The 22,444-nt window shown below is 38.9% G+C and overlaps 2 protein-coding genes across 2 annotated transcripts; one reads left to right on the plus strand and one right to left on the minus strand.

Annotated features, from left to right (window-relative positions):
* Positions 1-943: 943 nt before the first annotated feature.
* LOC139943830 (protein-lysine N-methyltransferase EEF2KMT-like) lies at positions 944-9,498 on the minus strand. Its single transcript, XM_071940662.1, has 9 exons — positions 9,319-9,498; positions 8,324-8,386; positions 7,929-8,009; positions 7,203-7,313; positions 6,426-6,565; positions 5,738-5,880; positions 4,619-4,771; positions 4,131-4,283; positions 944-3,428 (listed from the first exon to the last, which is right to left on the minus strand). Exons 1-9 carry the CDS (start codon positions 9,400-9,402, stop codon positions 3,289-3,291), a joined length of 1,068 nt encoding a protein of 355 aa, XP_071796763.1. The 5' UTR covers positions 9,403-9,498; the 3' UTR covers positions 944-3,288.
* A 210-nt stretch (positions 9,499-9,708) lies between these two features.
* On the plus strand, positions 9,709-20,506 carry LOC139944383 (zinc finger SWIM domain-containing protein 3-like). Its single transcript, XM_071941388.1, has 4 exons — positions 9,709-9,807; positions 10,692-11,042; positions 12,742-12,880; positions 15,234-20,506. Exons 2-4 carry the CDS (start codon positions 10,711-10,713, stop codon positions 16,728-16,730), a joined length of 1,968 nt encoding a protein of 655 aa, XP_071797489.1. The 5' UTR covers positions 9,709-9,807; positions 10,692-10,710; the 3' UTR covers positions 16,731-20,506.
* Positions 20,507-22,444: the final 1,938 nt, after the last annotated feature.

The raw sequence follows: 22,444 nt of genomic DNA on the forward strand, positions 1-22,444 counted from the left end.
GTTTTGGGAACTGTTTGGTTGTTCTAATCAAATAAGAATGATGATGTATACAATTAAACTAACATAAAACTAACATGAAATTTCATTCCAAAAGGTGATTGCATTTTTGAGATTGCAAATATGTCTAGATGAAGGAAAATTATTCCCTGATAGGTACACATTTTGTACACAGTCTGGAGGCGTTGGCTCAGATTCAAATTTTTGGGCATTAAAACTGTTATGTTTTTGCTTATGTTTTTGCTTTGTACTATAGAAAGCTGCTGTAGGCGGTTTGTATTGCTACTAATTTTTAAAAGTGATTACCAATTATATACCTTCCCTTCAAGCAAAATACTGCTCTTTAACATTAAATCCAAACCTCATATACTGTGCCAAGTAGAAGTAAAAGCTTAGTCTAGCTTAATGCTGCAGCTAAAATTTAGTTACCGGTAATTTTGTTTTGGGTAATTTTGTCAGCCTAATCATTTTATAGTCCTTATGTTTTTGTTTCTTTAATTTCAAACTGTATTAATCACTCAAACAGTATTAAAACTCTTCAGCCAATCATCAGTAACTCAATATTTGTTCACAAACTAGTGTCGCTCACAAAAATTCTTCTACAAAAGGAAGGAGCTATCCTTAAGAGTTGAAAAATGTGGTCAACAAGAAACGATGGGACCGGTAAGGGAATTTTCACCTTAGTTTTTTTAAATTTTTTTCTGATGTTTTCAGGGCACAGAGGTCTGTTGGTTTAATTTAAATGTCTTGCCATTCTGGTAACAGCATAATGACTACTAGGTTGTAAAACTATAGTACTGTTGCTATTTTCAGTATTAATGCCAGCTTAATGACAGTTTTCTGAGTTCCCTTTTTGGGAAGATCATCTCATCTTAAAACTAAATAAAATGTTTTAATTTTTTTATTATAACAATAAATGCAGCTGAAGAAAGAAATTGTAATTAATTTGTTAATTATTTTATTAATTGTACTTTAGTGAGTCTTTTTTGAACATTGTATCTTGTTATTAAAGGCAGTGGACACTATTGGTAATTTCTCAAAATAATTATTAGCATAAAACCTTATATGGTGTCAAGTAATGGGGAGAGGTTGATGGTTTAAAATATTGTGAGAAACGGCTCCCTCTGAATTGCAATAGTTTTCGAGAAAGAAGTAATTTTCCACGAGTTTGATTTCAAGACCTCGGATTTAGAATTTGAGGTCTCAAAATCAACCATCTAAACGCACACAACTTTGTGTGACAAGGGTCTTTTTTCTTTCATTATTATCTTGCAACTTCGGCGACCAATATTGAGCTCAAATTTTCACAGGATTGTTATTTTATGCATATGTTGAGATTCACCAAATGGTCTTTGACATTTACCAATAGTGTCCACTGTCTTTAAGCAGTGAAGGCAATTTACAAGGAAAAGGTTCATGATTGAAGTTAACATTAAGAAACAAACTCAATTACAAGAATCCTTAATTTCGAGGGCTCTTTGAATACCCATGAATTATGATCATTAATCATTGCATTTAAAAAGAAAAGCTAGAAAAGGGCAGACCATTTTGAAATGACTATCAAGAATATTTGTTGATAATACTTGTGTTGATATTTTATATCCGACAGAGCCTTTCCATTTCCTGTTGGTAGGCCTGTACATCGTTTCAATGCATACAGTAGGCCTACATGTCCACAAACAAAGGCCCACTAACACCATCATAGGCTGAGCCAGTTTACAAGGTTAAACCTCAAACAAGAAACAGTTTCTTAGAAATGTTTTAATTTAATAACATGATTCATCCATTCAAACTAAGCTGATGTTGATAATACCTACCGTTAAAGGAAGTGGACACAATTGGTAAATGTCAGAGACCAGTCTTCTCACTTGGTGTATCTCAACATATGCATAAAACAACAAACCTGTGAATATTGGAGCTCAAGTTGAATGCTTTTGGATGGTTGATTTCGAGACCTCAAATTCTAAATCTGAGGTCTCGAAATCAAATTCTTGGAAAATTACCTCTTTCTCGAAAACTACGTCACTTCAGAGGGAACCGTTTCTTACAATGTTTTATACCATCAACCTCTCCCTATAACTCATTACCAAGTAAAGGTTTTATGCTAATACGTATTTTGAGTAATTGCCAGTAGTGTCCACTGCCTTTAAAAGGTATTATCTAGTGAAATTTAGTTTCCATGCCTTAGGGAAAAAAGGATTCAAAACCATGGTGGTGTACTTCATAAAAGTAAAGACCATGTGACAAGAGACAATTTACAAGCAACCAGTTCCAGGCAATCTCCAATAAATAAGATCCATTCACATTTGTGACCAGCTCTGTGAAAATGAGTCAGATGTAGGCAATTTCAGGAATTGAGTTATATGCATGGCTGGAAAGAACACATCAGCAGCAGTAATTTGGTATGTGTCTAAGCTTTGGGGTGTATCACGTTTTGTGAAAAATGAATTACACCATTGTGTGCAAAAGGATACAAATTAGACAAGTATGATCACAAAATTGTTGTATTAATAGCTTTATTGCCTAAAAATAAGTGTTCTAAAGGTTAACCATGCAAATAAAGATCTTAAAAAGAAAAAGAAAAAAATATATAAATACATATATTTTTTTTAAAATAAATTTTCCACCTTAAACCGCCCATAACTTAAAATTGCATTGGGCGACATGTGACTCATTTTCACAGAGTGGGTCACATATTATTTTCTTGTGGATGGTGAGTTACAGCTGGAAGAATGTTTCTTGTGCTGATGAAGTGTTCCTTGTGCAAAAAGTGCAGAGGGTTGCCTCCGGGTTGCCTGAAAAACTGCCTTACATTTGGGTGGAATGTATAAGTTAACACTGCCTTCCCCATGCATTACCAGATACAGTTGTGCTAGGTCGACGTATTGCATTGCGTGTGTTGACTTTCAGGTATATTATCGGTGTATGTGCACACATTCACCGCGTGACTGTGCGCTTTCATTGTGTGTTTCTTGGGCAGGAGAGCAAAGCGCCGTTGTTTGGTCCTCTGGTGCTACGTCAAGAACCATTTCTAGCCCCGATGTTGGTGGGCTCTCATTTTGTCAATAGATCGTATTGAATAACCCCTTTGTTACTATGAAAGTTGCCATCTCGGAGGAAAAACATGTGCGCGTCTAAATGCGTACATCCAAGCAGCACGCAGTGATCCTGGTTTGATTTCTACGACACACAGCGGAAAAACCATCACGCACACACTCACAGACGCCATGTTGTAGGGCAGGTTTTTGAATGGTGACTTCATATTCATTACAGTCTAATTCTTTGTTCACATCACTGACCACAGACTGTTTCCTGAGACGAAGGCCACCCCGGGAGCCATAGACGTAGAATCTGTATACGGCAGCTCCTGTCAAAATGTAGTGTTTTGTGTGCTGGGATCTCCATCTTCTCAGTTGACACATGATGCTTGTCTGAAAAATAGAACCAGCCAGAATGTTGTTTTTTGTAAATAATCAAACTGGCTTGTGATTTTTTTGTTCAATATTTCTTCCCGATTTCTCATTTTGCCTTCAAGGCTGTCCTGAAAGACCTCAAGGAATAGAAGACGTACCCTGCTTTCAGTCAACCTTTTTTCAATATGGGTTTACAGAAAAAATTGACTTGAAGTCAGTGGCACTTAAACCTGCAACCACTGGATTGGCGTGTTGGTGCTCTACCAACTCTGCAATCTAACGCCGATATTTGTAGGCTCCCTATTTTGTCAATATCTTTTTTCGGGGCTACTACTTTTTCTTTGTTCAACCAAAAATTATTAAAGAATAAAAGTCTTAAAGGCACTGGACACTATTGGTAATTACTCAAAATAGTTGTTAACACAAAAACCTACTTGGTAATGAGCAATGGAGAGGTGTTAATAGTATAAAACATGAGAAACGGCTCCGTCTGAAGTAATGTAGTATTTGAGAAAGAAGTAATTTCTCGCTAAAATATTTGAATTAAATTCCATACCTCAGCTGAGGTCTCGAATTCAAGCATCTAAAAGCACACAACTTGTGTGACTAGGGAGTTTTCTTTCATTATTCTTTTGCAACTTTGAGATACACCAAGTGAGAAGACTGGTCTTTGACAATTACCAAAGGTTTCCAGTGCCTTTTACAGTTTGAGATTCATACCAAGAGCTTGCAAGAATGCCCTGTAAGTGGCTTCATTTCTTATGGTGGATGCAATATAGGCAGTTGGTCTTCCTTGGCCATCTCCTTGACATCGTAACAACAGACGGAGAAGACGAACTAAATGCTCAATAATTCTCGGGTCGAAAACCACGTCTGTAAAGATAAAAAATAATTAATTGTCAAGCTACATGTATTGGTATTACTTACAGAAGCTATAAGATCTTGTTCATATACCTTTAGGACAAGCACCTAATTTCTGCACTAGCCTTGTAGGCGTGGAAGGCCTAGTAACATGAAGTATGCATGCACACAAGCCAAAATTCCCAGCTAAACTGAAACACACTTGACGTAAGTGCAGAATTCCCTGCTTCCGCAAGCGCTTACTCTTTGCTGACGGTAAGCAGAGCCATGAATTTGGGCCCAGATGTGCAACTAATCTGCAGGTTTGCAAATTGCTTGGAAACTTAGTGAAGCATGCGAGTACTTACCTGCAGCTAGTATAACTCCAGCATTCAATCTTTGCAAATCATTCTTTTCAAAATCCTTCCAGTCAATGCACTCAACAGAATTGTCTGGAATCCTGTCTCCTTTTGTATCTTCAGTATCAATCTCAGGCGCTACACTACTCTGTTCATGATCACCTAAATCCCGAGGAATATAGAGAAGGTGAAAGAATGATTTGTATGTACACTAAAAAATACTGAGCTTCTGAAAAAATATGGCTTCTGAACTGATTGAATTTTAAACCTAAGGACGTTATTAAGAAGAAAGAAAATCATGACCATTGACAACCTTAAGTATTTATATTTATATATTTTTATATTCTGTTATCAATTGTGATGTGAAACCAAGGAGTTTCAGAAAGAAACCTAAAGCATTCTACTTGCCAAGAACCCCATGATAAATATAATAATAATACTTAATACTTATTCTTATAATAATTCTTTATCCCCGATGCAAATTTAACATCTATTATAATAGTACCAATTTTGAATTGAATTTAATTTAATTGAGTGAAAGAACGGTTTGAATAACAAGAAACACTGTGATAACCCAATACAAAATAATTGCCCCCGGCAGGATTCAAACCAGGGTCTGAGAGATGGAAGTGGGAAAGACTGTTCCAGGATTAAGCCGGTTCGTACTTCCTGCCAGTGCTTCAAGCTAAGCAAATTTGGCGTTGCAGTTGTCACTTATCCAAATTCTAAGTTGCGAATTTGTGGCCCTCAAAGTTGGCATTCAGGAAGCATGCTCAAAGTGTTTTCTAAACGCAATGTTTATATACTTTCGTAACCAATTGTCCTGTTATGTCAAGTTACTCTAAAATCGGTTCCAGGTTAATTTGAATGGACCAAACAAGATGGCGGCATTATCGCAATAGTCGTACGATACAGTGCTTCATGCTTCATAACTGATGAACAAACAATAATACCCTTTTCGAAACTGCGTCTTCGGCTCCAGTTTTGGCTAAGGCTAGCTTGGCCCCGTGGTTGTTTTGATAACTGCGCATATTTGCATACGTGCTCAGGGCTTCAGACGAGAGAATGAAGCTTGAAGCCAGTGATTCAAAGCCAGTGATTCGAAAAGAGCCTTAGAATGATACAAACCTGCTACATTGATTGCAATGTTCTCCTCGAGGCCCTTAAGCACACTGTCATGACAGTCGGAGAATATGTATCGAGCAGGCTGGCAGGTCTTGCAGATGGTGAGTCCGGTGAGGCCCATGCCGCTACCAAGCTCAAGAATGGTTCTAGAAACAAAGAGTACAAATCACATCTGAAATTGACCGAACTAAAATTTTGGATGAGCATTTTGGTAGAAGCCGCTTGCGTGCCATTATGGGCATTTTTGAACAAGTTGCTTGCGGCCACTATGGGCATTCTGGTACAAGCCCCTTGTGGGTTGTTATGGGCATTTTGGTACACTATTCCTGGCATGGTTGGCTTGTGCATAAAGCGCTCGCCTCTCACCAAGGTGACCCCGATTCGATTCCCGGCCAGGGCCATATGTGAGTTGAGTTGTGCGTTGGTTCTCTGCTGTGCCAGGAGGGTTTTCAAGACCAGCCGGTTTTCCTCCCTCGGGAAAAACTTAAACACTTTCGGTCTTTGACTGTGCTCTGTGGTCATAATGGGTTGATGTGGCCACTTATAGTCCTATATATGAATTTTTGCATAAGCCACTTGTGCCGCGATATGGCCAATTTTGCACAAGCCACTTGTGTCTGCTATATGGGCACTGTGGTACAAGCTGGTTGAGGCTGATATTGTCTCTAATAAGGGATAGTTTACTTCTTACCTCCCACACAATGCATCTTTGTTTTCCATTGCCCATTCAGCAAGGAGTCCTGCTGCTGGCCAGGTATTCAGACCAGTTGTTCCTTCAGAGATCATCTTCACAGATTCCTTAAGAGTCACTGAAGTGTCATTTGTGTTGGACTAGGGTGGCCAAATGAATAAACATCAACCAAATAGTGACATTAATATTAATTTGATTTAATTTATAAGTTCTGGTTGTGAAGCCAAAGACCCTCGGAAACGAGTACTTAATAACTGTACTAGCCAAGAACCCAAATGGAGAGTAGACAAGGACGTTTATGTTTTAGATGTGAGAGGTAACACCAGAGAATTATTCCAGTGAAAACCCATGCAGCAGGCATTGACTGAAAACCCAATCGACAAAGTGCTGCCGGTGGGATTTGAACCGGAGTTCCAGAGGTGGAAGGCAACGCAAGATAACACGACCACCATCTGACAAAGTTTCTAAGACCATCTCAACTCCCTGTGAAGTACTCTGCCAATTCTACCCATTCAGCCGTGTGTTTTATTTGAAGTCTTCTTCTGGATGGTAAACAAGTGCATCCCTGGTATGGCTACCATCGCTCAAGGGGTATAGATCCAAGTACATAAATCAAAAGGTGACTGGTTCAAGTCCCACTCTAGTCAATTTTACTTTTTTTTTTTTTTTTCTGCCTTTTTTTTACGCTTTGAAAATGGTGAACATTAAAACATGTAGGCTAATGACAAACCTTTGCCGACCCAAAATAAATTGTAAGAAATTTTCACAACATCTCACCAGTAAGTATGTCCTGTAGCATTCATCATTCGCCTCAGATTTGAAATTACTCAACAAGGCTGTGTACACCTCGTATAGTTCATCTCCAATCTCATAGCCTTTTGCTTCACACTGTTAATGAAAACAGAAGAAAGAGAGAAAAAAAAGCTGTTTCAAGACAAAATACTTTTTTTTCATCAAGAGACCTGATGGAAAGGTGTTTTCAAAATCTATAATTTCCTTTTCCCACAGGTCACTCTAATTTTAACTTTTGCTCTCTTCCCACCTTTGGTTTTGTCCTTTGTGTTTTCAATCTCTTGTGGTGAAACCAGCCCCTTTCTGGACCTCGCCTTCCCACCCCCCAGTTAATTCTCATCCTTCATTGCTCAACCCTTGCTTTTTCTGTGTGCTTTCTGGCTCTCTCTGACTCTTTCTTTCCACTTTAATGCTTCTGTTGTACCAAGCCCGATTTCATATTGCTGAAAATTTTCCTGCTTATCAGAAATGAGCAGGATACTAGTCACAAATTGCAACAGTGACATAGTATATGCTGGGTACCGTATTCTGGTAAGTATGATTATTTGGTGCTTAGCTGTTTTTTGTGCTGAAGCAGCGCTATGAAATTGGGCCCAGCCTTAACTTGTTTAAGTGCGTGTTGCGCTGTTATCACCTTCCAGAAAGATTCTGATAGGGTATAAAATCAGACCATTAAATATTTTTGTAATTTTTTTTATTGCTTATACATGCCTGTTGAATAAGCGTCTTCAGAAATGCCTCTTGGTATTTTACTGATGGAGGATGTTTTTGAGCTATGGCAGATTTTATCGTCTGAAAAAGGAAGAAAACACAAGAAAAATCCTTTAAGAGTTAGGTATCTCAAATCTGAGACTTTTCTCGATTTGATTTTGATGACTTGTTGACAATCAACATTCAGAAGTAACTACTGCTTATGGGTTTTCTTTTTGGCTTATACTTTGATCTGTTAGAAGTGAGATTTATTCAAAAACTGAAAGAAACACTGAAAATTTGCGAAATTTACAACAATGCCAGGGATTAAGATGAAACACCAAAATGCAACTGTGATGATGATAGCCTCTTAATAATGAAGAGAGAAGAAGAAGCATTTAAGAAGATCAAATTACCATTTTCAGCAAATCTGTTTGTGATTCCACACTTTGAAAAAGTTCATCTGCATTTTCCAGTCCCTGTTGGTTTCAGTAAATAAGAAAGATCAAAAATAAGTGGCGGATTAACTTTGATAAACTGCACCAAGAAGATGTCTAAACGATGTTTCCCCTTCATCCTCCCTACTCCCAGAGATGGAGCTAATTATCATGAGGTTTTCGCTATATCGACTCATCTCCAACAATCACATTCAACCACATCAACAAGAGGTCATGGCTCCTGATTCACAACCCCACGTATATACCAGCTCTTCAGTGTACGCCAGCTCTAACTTCCCACACACCATCCGGGACTGGAACAACCTCCCAGATGATCCTACGGCATACCGTCCCTTGACGCCTTCAAACTGGTGTTAAGGGACCCCCGACTGAAGTAACCTCATCTCCACTCTCCAGCGTTTTTACTCGCACCTGTACATAATTCTATCTGCACCTGACACCAATTCCTGTTGCTTAAGTCAACCCATGCGCTCACACGCATTACGCACATCTTCAATCACTTGAAGGATGCACTTTACAAGGAAGAAGAAGAAGAACCAAAGATGTCCCTGCCACCATAGACCCAGTAACTGGGGCGCTGTATTCCCTTTTTCAAAATTTTGACATATCGTTAGACATTTATCAGTAGTAAGAACAATAATGTCAAAATGTCGAAAAAAAAGAATACAGCGACCCAGTTACTGGGTCTTCTGCCACCACTTGTTTACAATTTTTAATAAGGATATCTCATTGACTTTTTGAGTAAATTAGATACTAATTTATTTCAAAACGAATGAAAAAGTGGATACGCCCCCATCGACCCCCCCCCCCCCCCTCCTATACCTGAACATGGAGCAATAATCTAGTTTATTGCTCCATGACCTGAACCAGTCTTGAATTGAAATGAATGGGCCCCAACCAAAATAGTTGTTTTATCATTTTGTTTATAAAATAATATTGCACAAAGGATATACCATCTTGCGGACGGGTGACATTGCAAGGAACTGGGCTGACACAGTTGAGAGATTCGTCACATCTTCCATCTTAAAGTCAGTCATGACTGAGACTTGGGACAGAGGTCACTGTGCTGCCCTCTCCAAAACAACGGGCTGGTGGTGGTGGACCCCGGGCCGGGTTTTGGGGAGCATCGCCTGTTTTTTGTAAAGGGCGCCGCCGGAGACAACTCGACCATGCGGAGGATTTAATTAACCTGTCAAGCTCAAAGTAAAAAACCCACGCAAGTAAAAAGACTGCGCGCGCACAAGTTATGTACTAACATGGCAGCTTTAAAACTTGCGCAGGCGAATTTCAATCTTGCGCGTATTTCTACTTTGCGCTCTTAAAATCCATGTGTTGACGTTTTTACTTGAAAGCAGACAGAGGAAGCTATGTCGGGGAAAGAATGGTCCTTTTCCAAGTAAAGAAATAGAGCTGAAACTGCTAGCCTTATTTGTGAAAGACGGGTAAGAGAACGATAGTTTATTTGATACAATTTTCTGTTGTAATTTTGACTATAATATACTTTTAGGAAAGGGTACAAAATACCGAAGAGCCAAACAAAATTTTTTGCTTGTGTCACGCATGTCAAACTCTCTCATCAGTCAGATGGAGAGTAGTAAAACTCGAATCCAGTCAGAGTCGCTCAATGACTACCAATTGACTCTCTGGTGGAATCGGGTGAGGGGAGTATGTTGGGGTGTGCATGGAGGAAGTGGGGTATAAGGGGATCATGGATGTAGCTCAGAGCTCAGAGGCACATCAAATTTGTTATATCTTTACTTCGGATGACCCAACAAATTGAATATACCGCAATTAGTGTCATCATCATATGCTACCTCCAGTCCATGATCCATGTGTAAAGTTCTCTGCACCTTGACTTTGAGTTCTTGCTGCACCGGCTGATAGGTCATTGGCCACCAACCTCCTTCTTAGTTTAGCCTTTAAGGCTGTAAGAAGGATCAACCCACTGAAGACTGAAGAATATTGAAATATGAAATGACAATTGTTGTTGTAATAGGCCTATTTTGTAAAATTGTTTGTTGTTGAATTGATTGCTTTGGAGATGGGTGCAATGATTTTGGCTTGGTAAAGGGTTTCTGATTCAGTTAAGTCTTGCAGGACAGCAACACAGGACAGGTACAACATAGCTAAAGCACTAGAATGGAGTAGGTTAAGTCCAGTTTGTAGCCTGTTGCAAGTGATCATTGAACGCTGATTATGCTTTTTTGCGAAACGTAACCCTCCTTCGCCGTCGGGAGGAGGGTTACGTTATCACAACTACCTCTTTACAATTTCTCTTTCACTCAGTAACTGTTTGATTTCTTTATTTTGAATTAATTGGGTCTAGAACAACTCACTATATAGCCATGCGTGCATCGACCTCCAAAACGGCAGACGAGCCAGTCAATTCAGGCGAACTTCATGATATCCTTGAAATCGGAAGGAAGTTTGACTCGATGGAAGATGTGGAGCAAGCCCTTAAAGACTTTGAAGCGGCGACCTTGGCACAGTTCATCAAGAGAGATTCTAGGACGATTGAGAGCTCGAGGAGAAGACTTCCAAGTCGGCCGTTGAAAGACAGCCTTAAGTATTATGCGGTCACCTTCAGTTGCGTCCATCAGGGTCAGCCTTGCATGGTTTCCAAAGGACGCAAACGGAAAAGGAAATCACAGAGAATCGGGTGTCCTGCACTGATTCGGTAAGAACCAGGCCTGGAATTTCATCTTTGAAAGGGCAAGGGTGTTTTTATTTTTGTTAAGGGAAAGTCGATGGGAAACCAAGGCCACAACCATATTTTTTGATGATTTGTGTAACACAAGATGTTGAAATTTGCCCTAAATAGTAACAACTTCTAGCATTGTATCACAAGTCATAACAATTCCAAGGCCTGATACAACATCTGGTACAATAACATGCTCAGTCACAATTTCCCGCTTTTTTTTTAATTCCTCAGACTATGAACTATTGCTATTTCGGGCAAGCTTTTAAATAGGTACTGTACTTTGAAACACCCATACACAATTTAGGAATGAATGTCTGTGACACAAGTTAGCTCATCTGAAGGTTGCTATACAAAAGCTTGCCTTGAATCATTCGAATAGGTAACTAGACTTCAAGTTAACGTGTTATACCTCGGAAACAAACTGTGAAGTTTGATTGGTCAAGAACCGATCATGTGACGCACACATAAACGCATGTTACATGGCTCGATGGGCCGGGTAACATGAAAAGTGATGTACATCGGTGTACATCACCTTGATCGTTCCCGGCGTTGGTCGATTTCCAGCACTGTGTACGAAACAACCGCGGGTTCGAGGGAATTGTTTCTTGTTCTTTTGCTTATTAAACAATGAATAGCCCATCTTATTAATGTTTGAAGATGACAACAGAACTTGGAGAAGAGGAATAACAATTATACAAAGGTATATCAAAACAATTGTTGCACGCTGTGACTGGGGTCCATGGGTTTTGTACACCCTCGAGGGGAAATGGCACCCTCGGCTTCGCCTCGGGTTCCATTTCCCCCCTCGAGTGTACAAAACGCCATGGACCCCGCCACAGCGTGCAGCAATTGTATAGTGGTAGCTTGTGATCAGGCAAGTCTTTTGTTCCTGCCTTTGGGCTCTTTGGAAATGTTCCAGTAGAAACTAGGCTTCTCATAGAGGTGCCCTTTACCATGGAAGTACGAGAGTGTAGAAATCTTAAAGGCACTTGGCACATTTGGTAAGTGTCAAAGACCAGTATTCTCACCTGGTGTATCCCATCATGTATATTAGAATAATTAATCTGTTGAAATTTTGGCTTAATTGGTTATTGAAATTGGAAGAGAATAATGAAAGAAAAAAATGACGGTACAAATATGTGTGCTTTCAGATGCATATTTAGAAGGCTTCAGGGCTGAAATTGTTTATTGTTTGAGTGAGAAATTACCTCATTCTCAAAAAATATTTTACTTCAGAGGGAGCTGTTTCTTAAAATGTTTTAGACAATTAACAGCTCTCTATTCCTCGTTACCATGGAAGTTTTTATGCTTACAATATTTTTTGAGTAAAAGAGATATTGACAAAATAGGGGACACTGCCAATATAGGGCTAGATAGCTCAGTTGGTAGAGCGCCGGCACGTTAATCCAGAGGTCGTTGGTTCGAATCCCACTCTAGTCATTTCTTTGTTCAAACCCAAAAATAATATTTTGAGTATTTACCAAAAGTGTCCAGTGCCTTTAAGAAGAGTTGTCTGTGTAGCTACACTGATTTGTATTGTGATATCCGATCATGCAATTGTGTCGTGGTCATTCTTTTTCTGATGATCAAAGGTCAGACCCAAAATCCCAACTTGTTTAATTTCTTCGTTCACAAATCAAAGATAATCTCACTGATATTATTTTTTCTCTCTTAGATTTTTAGTAACTCCCGATGGCCAACAACTCTCTGTAGTAGAAATCAACATAGAACACAACCACCAGCTTGGTGAGGAAAGCCCTCATAAAAGGCAGCTGAGTGCTGATGAAGTAGAGGCGTCATGCAGCGGTGTGAAGGTATTACTGATAGAAATAAAAAGCTTCACAGACTTAAAGCCATTATACACTTTCGGTACAGAAAAACAAAATGTTCACAGATTTACAAATAATTAACAGGGTTCACAGAAGGTAATGGTGAAAGACTTCCAGGGGTCGAAATTAAGTGTATTTCCATGGTAGTCAGCAGGGCTAGTGACCAATATTTTTTAGTAGCCCTGATTAGATTTTGGTAGCCCGAAAGACACATTATGTCTTGCGTCACGGCTCAAACTTTACAATACACCAATAACATAGTTCTTTATTGTTTGTGATGATGATTTTTGCATTATTTTTCCACTAGCCCGTCGGGCTATCAAACTGGAAAAATTAGTAGCCCGGCTGTAAATCTGGTAGTCCCGGGCTAGCGGGCTAGTGGCAATTTCGACCCCTGGACTTCTCTTGAAATATTGTTCCATGAAAAGCTTTACTTTTTGAGAAAACATTAAAACAATATCAATTCTCGATAGCGAGAATTACGGATTTATTTTAAACACATGTCATGACACGGCGAAATGTGCGAAAACAAGTGGGTTTTTCCGTTATTTTCTCCCGACTCCGATGACCGCTTGAGCGTAAATTTTCACAGGTTTGTTACTTTATATACAAAATGTGATACACGAAGTGTGGGACTTGGACAATACTGTTTACTGAAAGTGTATAATGTCTTTAAGGAGGCTGGCTGAATTGAGTTTCATCTTTACATCATTATAAACAGCAGAAAGTAGACAAAAGTGTTAAAGGCAGTGGACACTATTGGTAATTGTCAAAGACTAGCCTTCACACTTGGTGTATCTCAACATATGCATAAAATAACAAACCTGAGAAAATTTGAGCTCAATCGGTCATTGAAGTTGCGAGATAATAATGAAAGAAAAATTACCCTTGTCACACGAAGTTGTGTGCGTTTAAATGGTTGAATTCGAGACCTCAAGTTCTAGATCTGAGGTCTCAAAATCAAATTCGTGGAAAATTACTTCTTTCTCGAAAACTATGGCACTTCAGAGGGAGCCGTTTCTCACAACGTATTATACCGTCAAGCTCTCCCCATTACTCGTCACCAATAATTATTTTGAGTAATTACCAATAGTGTCCACTGCCTTTAACTAAAGTATGTAGATATGATAACATTTGGACAACAATGACAGCAATTCAGACATGGACAACAGTGACAGCAACTCAAACACGGACAACAATGAGGTTGTTCAGGTAGTTCAGTTATGCCATATGTACGCAACAAATAGCTGCTGTAGCTATACGGCCTGCTAGCATTTACCAGACCAATTGTTTTGTTTTACCAGAAAAGTTGTGGTCCGTCATGGCCAAGCGGTTAAGAGCACCAGATTATTATTTTTGTTGTTGATTATAGCAGAGTACGTTTAAGTCTCGGTCGGCACTAGCGCCTTTGAGCAAGATACTTAACCATAGTTGAGTTATCCTTTGGATGGGGCATTAAATTATAAGCCATAGGTCCCATTTACTGGGGTATGTAGTGCAAAAAAAGGACGAGTTACGCGTCCTAACTTTTTATAGGACTAGCCATACGTTTTTAATATCTCCTAGGACTATTTCTAAGTTAGGACTAGTCCTAACTCTTTGTGAAATTGACCCTTATTGTGGGAGAACACTTATCATGCAAGCATTTATTTAAGTATTTATTATTACCGGTATTTATTTGTTTCTTATATACCTGAGGAAACCTCTCAGTGAAACACTGTTTTTCAGAGGTGCCCAGCACAAGGGGATTGAAAATAATGTATTGCAAATTGTAGGGCATTCTAACCAAAGAAAGGATGTCAATCATTCTCCCTGGATAGTATAAGGTCTTTTGTTAATACTTTCACTGTCAGCATTGTTACACTTGGAAATGAATTTCTAGTTGTTTTCATGGTTTGAAGACACTGGACACTATTGGTGATTGTGTCAAAGACCAGTCTTCTCACTTGGTGCATCTCATTATATGCAGAAAATAACAAACCTGTGAAAAATTTGAGCTCAGTTTTTAGATAATAATGAAAGATAAAACACCCTTGCCACACAAAGTTGTGTGGGTTTAGATGGTTGATTTCGAGACCTCAAATTCTAAATCTGAGGTCTCAAAATCAAATTCGTGGAAAATCACTTCTTTCTCGAAACTATGTCATTTCAGAGGGAGCCGTTTGTCACAATGTTTTATACCATCAACCTCTCCCCATTACTCGTCACCAAGTAAGGTTTAATGCTAATAACTATTTTGAGTAATTACCAATAGTGTCCACTGCCTTTAATGATTATTCAACTCAACTGTAAAATTAAAATAAATAATTAAACACAAACACTTTGTTTTTTCTTGTAGTTGCAGAAGAAAGGGAGGAAAGAGGCCCAGAGTAGTTCAGAGGACGGAACAGAACAGGACAATTCCGAAGCTTCAATTCAATCAAAGACAGAATACATCAACAAAGTCCGATCAATAATTGCTCAACTATCGCCCCGTGGAGATTTTCCCGGAGTTCTGGAAAGCGAATATGTAGACGACGGAACGGTCTCGAGTATTTACTTCCAAGATCCAGAGATGAAACGAGTCTACGCCGCCTATCCAGAGTTTCTTATTATTGACACCTCCTGCACGCCTGAGTTTTTCAATATGCCCATGTACATTTACGTCTTGTTAGCTGAGGACAGTAACGGAGACAGGGAAATTGTCGCTTTCTTCCTCGTCAGACGGCACGATCGCAACATCCTTCAAGCTATGATGGATAAGTTCAAGTTACTCAACCCAGCATGGAATGACACGCATGTCTTGATGGTTGACCCAGACTTTGCAGAACGGAAACTCTTGCAGCACGAGTTTATGTTCGCTGCGGTGCAATTTGGTCATAATCAGGTGATCCAGAAATTCAAACAGGAACTGAGAAAGGCAGAGATGGAGTTAACTCGCGGGCAGAGACTGTTTTGCATGAGGCTCTTCAGGAAACTAGAAGCTTCTCTTTCCGAACCAGAATACGACAAGTTGTATCAACAACTTGTAAATTCAGGTTTGGAAACCGTGATTGAGTATTACAACGCAAAGTGGCATAACAACCGTGAGGAATGGGTGGTAGGTTTCAAGCTCAGAGACTTATATATTAAAGGAGCAACTCCAGACAACCTAAAACCCATAACTGAGATGCTGACAGATATCTCAGAGAATATGTCATCCCCAGAGGAAGTAGTGAGTAACTTACAGGAGTTGGTTGGGCTACTCAGGGAAAAGCGTGACCACAAAGCATCGACGATACTCGACAAGATTCAAAACCCGCCAGCAGACTCTACGCTAAGGGAGTATCAGGAGTACACAACACCCCACGCCATGAGGCACATTAAGAAGCAGCTCAAGCAGAGTTGGAAAGTCAAAGTCGTGGCCGACATCAATCAACAGTCTTCTTGGAAGGCGGTCTCCAAATATGAAAGCTATGATGTCACGGTGAACTCCTGTCCATGCCAGCTCTTTGAGTGTCTTTATCTGCCTTGCAGTCATATCTTTGCCGTCCGTCGCTTTAAAGGCCTGCCCCTGTTTTTGAAGGAGGTGGTCGGGTCAAGATGGACCATGGAGCATTATAAGTCCTCCTGTCGACTTGTCCCCCAAGTTTCTCGCCCATTTCCAGGGAAATGCGTCCGAACAATCAGACCCCACCTTCTATCACACCAAGAGAAATACCAGCGGGTAGATCGAATCACTAATGAGCTGGCGCTGATTATATGCGACGCACCACCAGACAAGTTTGATAATGAAGTTGAAACTGTCAAGAAGCTGTTGTCCATCCTTCAAAACGGTTCAACAGCGAGGTTAACTGAGATACCTGAAACACCTTGACTAGGTTTGTTGGGAGTTTGGTCATTGGGGCCCATTTTCATAGAGCTAGCTGCTTAAGCAGGAAATATTGCTGAACAGTTTGAGCAGAGTACCAGTCACAAAGTGTACATATAACTTGGTAGTTTGGCTAATTACCTTAATCTGGTTAGCAAAATGTTGATGTGCTTAGCTAATCTTTGTGCTTAGGGCCCAATTTCATAAAGCCTGTACATGTTAGCTACAAACTTGCTAAGCACAACAACTGTTGCTTACTAACTGGTTACCAGACAGAATTCCATAGTGTCTTATTTGTTGACTGGTGCCCCACTCGTGTTTTGCTCAGCAAAGAAATTTGCTAAGCAGTATTTTCTGCTTAACAGCTTTATGAAACTGGGCAGTGATTGGCTAGTTCAGAGAGACAATCTGATGTCTCACAGACAAACAAACTCTGTATAAAACACAGACAAGTTTGCTCAGACCGAAAAAAATAAATATTGAAAGGTAAATAAACAAATCTTCTTCTTTAGCCTTGTAAGCCCAGACCCTAGGGCACTGTCCAAATGACAAAATAAAATAAAAACATGTCACAAAATTAACATGTTTCTCGTCTGGAGTCGTTGAAAGAAAAGGAAGGAAGTGGTCCTTTTTGATAGTTATTTTCCATGTTTTGGGGATTTTTTTCCAAGTTTTTTTGTTTCCTCGCCCTAGTTTTCACCAAATTGATCTGTACATACAAGTCTAATTGATCTGATTATGCTGTACTTTTTATTTGTCAAATAAAACAGAAAGTTATGTTTTAGTCGATAATTACCCTCAAATATAGCGATTTACAGAAAAAAGGGGATGGAAATGATGGTTTAGTTGGAAAATAAGTTCTTTTAAAATAAATTCCAATAAAAAAAGGAAGGTTTTATCAAAAAATGAAGACAGGGTGAATGAGAATATATTAAATGTTGTTACACCCCCGACTATAAAGTGTAGAAAACAAAATTTGTTTTAGCTCATAAATCTACCTGGCAAGTACTACTTTTTTTTATTTTTACGATACATCATGGGTTAAAAGAAGCAATATCGCCCAAGCTTAGCAAGTAGACATACATGTATGCATGGTGTTACCGCAAACTAAATCTATGTATGTATATTGATACCTGACCATGCAATGCCTCAAATCCCATATTAATATTTGTGTCCAACCTTTGTTGTGTCTGTTCCTTTTGTTTTTGCTGTAAATTCTGTCAGTTGGTTTTTGTCAGTGGGCGTTTCAATATAAGCCTCCTTATGGCTTCTTAAAGTTCCTCCATATTGGTTTGCTCTTGATCTGTTTCATTTTTTGGTTTTCTTCAATCAGTTTTTGATTGTCGGTGATTTAAATAGTTATTATAAATTTATTTATTTTTCTTTATCTTTAACCAATAAGAAACCAAATTAAAAAACGAATCATGTTAAATTAAAAAACAAAAACAACAAAAGTTTTGTAGTATGACCATGTATATTAAGATTTGAAGCTTCTGTCAAGTGTTTTTTTCAAATTGTTAATTTGTTCTTAAATTATGCTCAATCGTTTACCTCTGTTAAACAAACACCTCGGTACCCTGTTTTGGGTTAAGGATTTTATATAAAAAGGCTTTAAAAGCTGTGTTATTACAATTACTATGGGAGAATATAATTAACTAAGGTAATCAGTAACACCATGTAATAATCTATGTATTTAGTTGTGACGGTTCTGAACAAAATCCTGTGGCTTAAAGACACCACTATTGGTAATTGCCAAAGACTAGCCTTCACAGTTGGTGTATCTCAACATTTGCATCAAACCTGTTAAAATTTGAGCTCAATCGGTCGTCGAAGTTGCGAGATGATAATGAAAGAAAAAAAACACCCTTTGTCACAAGAAGCTGTGTGCTTTCAGATGCTTGATTTCTTGAATTCTAAATCTGAGGTCTCAAAATCGAATTCGTGGAAAATTACTTATTTTCTTGAAAACTACATTACTTCAGAGGGAGCCGTTTGTCCACAAAGTTTTATACTATCAACAGCTCCCCATTACTCGTTACCAAGAAAGATTTTATACTGATGATTATTTTGAGTAATGACCAATAGTGTCCACTGCCTTTTTTTAACAACTAGATGCACTTCAATCAGTATGCTTCGACGCTCTTCAGAAGAATGCTTTCAGTTGTTCAGCTGCCAGTTCTTTTCAGAGCCATCACAACTAATTTACGTGATGTTACTACAAACCTTACTAGGTATTGCTCGGGTGTTTTTTTGCTTTGTAGTAGAACCTTGTTAATAGCAGTTAAACAGTTTCAACTTGACTGTTGAGTTGTCATGGTACGCGCCGTCTTGTTTAAAGGAAGTGGACACTATTGGTAATTGTCAAAGTCTAGCCCTTACAGTTGGTGTATCTCAACATGTGCATAAAATAACAAACCTGTGAAAATTTGAGCTCAATCGGTCATCAAACTTGCGAGATAATAATGAAAGATAAAAACACCCTTGTCACACGATGTTGTGTGCGTTTTGATGGTTGATTTCGAGACCTCAAGTTCTAAATCTGAGGTCTCGAAATCAAATTCGTGGAAAATTACTTCTTTCTCGAAAACTGTGGCATTTCAGAGGGAGCCGTTTCTCACAATGTTGTATACCATCAACCTCTCCCCATTACTCGTCACCAAGAAAGGTTTTATGCTAATAATTATTTTGAGTAATTACCAATAGTGTCCACTGCCTTTAAGGGGTAAATGTGTTTACTTTGAACATGCATTGCTGTTTGCAACTCATACCTCAACCTTTCCATGCTTGAAGTTCTTCAGTGCCGAATGCGAATGCGAATTTTGATGTCATAACTTCTTTTTTTGGATGGGAATCCTTTGCAGAAGGTGATCTCAACTCTTCCAAATTACAGATTCAAATTCGCAGGAAGTATGAACCAGGCTTAAGGAGCGACATAACATGTTTGACAAACTGAAATGAAAAATCTGCCCCTTGAACAAGATGGCGCTCTAACCTTGAAAGTGCTCGTATGCCCAGAGTTTAGTTGATGTTTGGAGGTATACATAGATACATATCATGTAGATATTTTTCAGATACATTTGAAAGAAATGTAATTACACTTGCCCACAAATTGTTGATTTTTGATAATTGTGTTTTGTAAAAACCAATCATGACAATCTAGACAATAAATATAACAAAATTAATGTTTGAATGATTAAAGGGGAGGTAGGCCTACACGTTTGGTAATTACTCAAAAACAAATATTAACTTAAAACTGACTTGGTAACGAGCATAGGAGAGCTGTTGAGAGTATAAAACATTGGTAGAAACGGCTCCTTCTGAAGTAGCATAGATTTTGAGAAAGAGGTAATTTCTCCCTATAATAATAAAAGACTTCAAGCTAGAAGTCTTTTATTTCTATCCGAAAGCACACAAATTCGTCCAACAAGGGTGTTTTTTCTCTCATCATTTTCTCGCAACTTCGATCATGACCTATTTAGCTCAAATTTGTACAGTGTTGTTATTTTATGCTTATGATGGGATACATCAAGTCAGAAGACTTGTCTTTGACAATTACCAAACGTGTACCTTCTCTTTAAATGGTTCATAAGCGTGCCTTGGAACTGTTTTTTTGTATTCCTTGAATGAAGGTCATATTCTTTAAAAAGGTAAAGATTTTTAAAGTCTTCAGGTTTATTCTTCTCCCTTTTTTACAAAGTGATAAGTTCAGTTGTAATTTGAGTTTTGTCCATGATCATTTTGTCAATGAGACAAAAATTGTTGAGAATTGTTTATTAAAAGCTTACAAAATGCAAACCCAAGTTTCATGTGTTATATTCAATCTTAATAGCACTTCGCTCTTATGATGTCACTAGACGCTCAAAATTCCCCCAGACGACATTGCAATGATTTGGTATATGACGCAATACGGAAAGAGCCAATTTTGCAATGTCGTTTGGGGAAAGAAAATTCGCGTCCGGGGCCCGCTATGCCGGGAAAATATTAGGCCGTAGATGCTCTCTGGTGCAATGTTGGAATTTAATACCTATTTCAAGCCATTTATTGCTATCTTGGTTATAGTTCCTCAAACACAACTCAAAGCTTCTTATCCATATTGCTCGGACGGCGTTTCATCCCTATCATCACCAGCATCGTCAAGGGTCAAAACAAAACAAAAATTAGAAGGGGGGGGGGCAAATCTATTTAAGATGGAGCATGCTATAAGGCAGAACTCTCTAAATTTAAAAGAGAGAGAATATTACTCTTTACATTTCGAGTTGTACCTCAACTGGCTCTTTAAAAAGAGTGGTGGTTATTCACTCTTTTAGAGGAGTTTCACCCTATGACTGAGTAAAAAAAAATCATTCAAAAAGATGCAAACTTCAATCTAAAAGAATGGGAGACGACTCGAAGAAGAGCTTTTTCACTCTTTTGCATTTAGAGAGAACGCAAAGTCTTTTACGGCTGGGGTCCGGGCCTGCCTAAAGGCCCGGGAAAATTTTTGCATTCTAGATGCTCTGTGGTACAATCTTAGGCCAATAAGAGGCGAAAAGAATGGAACAGAACACAAGCCTTTAAAATGTGAGCAGCAGTATAGAACCTTTTGAGTTAACAGCATCTTCGGGTGCGGATCTATGACGCAAGTTGAGGGCCCGGGGAAAACTTTGCATTAGAGATGCTCTGTGGTGCAATCTTGGGCCAATTTTGAGGGGGACATTTGCTAATAGTGGTCCCATGCACCCTTCAAAAAGTTGTGTCATCCTTTGCCATCGGGATCGGCATGCCCATGGCGGGACACAAGGTTTGGTCTATACACAGTGTACCACTTAAACTTCATGATAGGCCCTAAATGTGGTCAAAATATGGGGGGGGGGGCACACTTTATAATTGTGTCCCCTACCCTCCGAACCGAAAAATTGGGGGACATGTCCGATTTGAGCTCCATCGGTCGTCAAAGTTGCGAGTAAAATGAAAGAAAAAACACCCTTGTCACATGAAGTTGTGTGCTTTCAGATGATTGATTTCGAAACCTCAAAATACTAAATCTCAGGTCTCGAAATCAAGTTCGTGGAAAATTACATCTTTCGAAAACTACGGCACTTCAGAGGGAGCCGTTTCTCACAATGTTTTATACTATTAAGGATGTATGCTAATAATTATTTTGAGTTATTACCAATAGTGTTCAATGCCTTTGAAAAAGTTATGAAATATTAGTTTTATTGGTCACCCGAATGTCTTCCTTACATCAGGAAACACAACACAATCCACAGGCGCCCCAATAAAATTGCTTCACAGCCCAACCAATTTAAATATGGCATAATTACTCAACATATAAATTATTATCATAAAACCTTTCTTGATTACGAGTAATGGGGAGAGGTTGATGGTATAAAACATTGTGAAGAGCAGCTCCTGAAGTGGCGTAGTTTTCTAGAAAGAATTGTCATCACAATAACTAATGGAAACCCCTTTTCAGTGAATAGATGAGTGAACAAAACCTTAAACAAATTCACAATCTTATACCCGCCCCCCCCCCCCCCGCCCCAGCTCAAAAACACCCCAAAACCAATTAGGCCTGATCCAGATTGAAACCTTTATTCCCTAAGTGAGCTTATTTTACTTCATTTTGACAAAAAAAAACGTGGCCATTTCTTTGTTCTCGCTTTGCCATTCGATTCGGGATTGACATTGTTAACGCACACCTGTTCTTGACATTCCTGTAACTTGGGGTTTATTTGGAA

This window comes from Asterias amurensis, chromosome 11 (genome assembly GCF_032118995.1).
Source record: "Asterias amurensis chromosome 11, ASM3211899v1".
Lineage (NCBI taxonomy): Eukaryota > Metazoa > Echinodermata > Asteroidea > Forcipulatida > Asteriidae > Asterias > Asterias amurensis.

Excerpts from the sequence above, each read along its gene's own strand:
- LOC139944383 (XM_071941388.1), top strand. The coding sequence starts at position 10,711 with ATGCGTGCATCGACCTCCAAAACGGCAGACGAGCCAGTCAATTCAGGC. Across the intron at positions 11,043-12,741 it reads GGGTGTCCTGCACTGATTCG|ATTTTTAGTAACTCCCGATG; the intron begins GTAAGAACCAGG and ends TTTCTCTCTTAG. Across the intron at positions 12,881-15,233 it reads CGTCATGCAGCGGTGTGAAG|TTGCAGAAGAAAGGGAGGAA; the intron begins GTATTACTGATA and ends TTTTTCTTGTAG.
- LOC139943830 (XM_071940662.1), bottom strand. The coding sequence starts at position 9,402 with ATGACTGACTTTAAGATGGAAGATGTGACGAATCTCTCAACTGTGTCA. Across the intron at positions 4,772-5,737 it reads CATTGCAATCAATGTAGCAG|GTGATCATGAACAGAGTAGT; the intron begins GTTTGTATCATT and ends CTCGGGATTTAG. Across the intron at positions 4,284-4,618 it reads TGGAGTTATACTAGCTGCAG|ACGTGGTTTTCGACCCGAGA; the intron begins GTAAGTACTCGC and ends TTATCTTTACAG.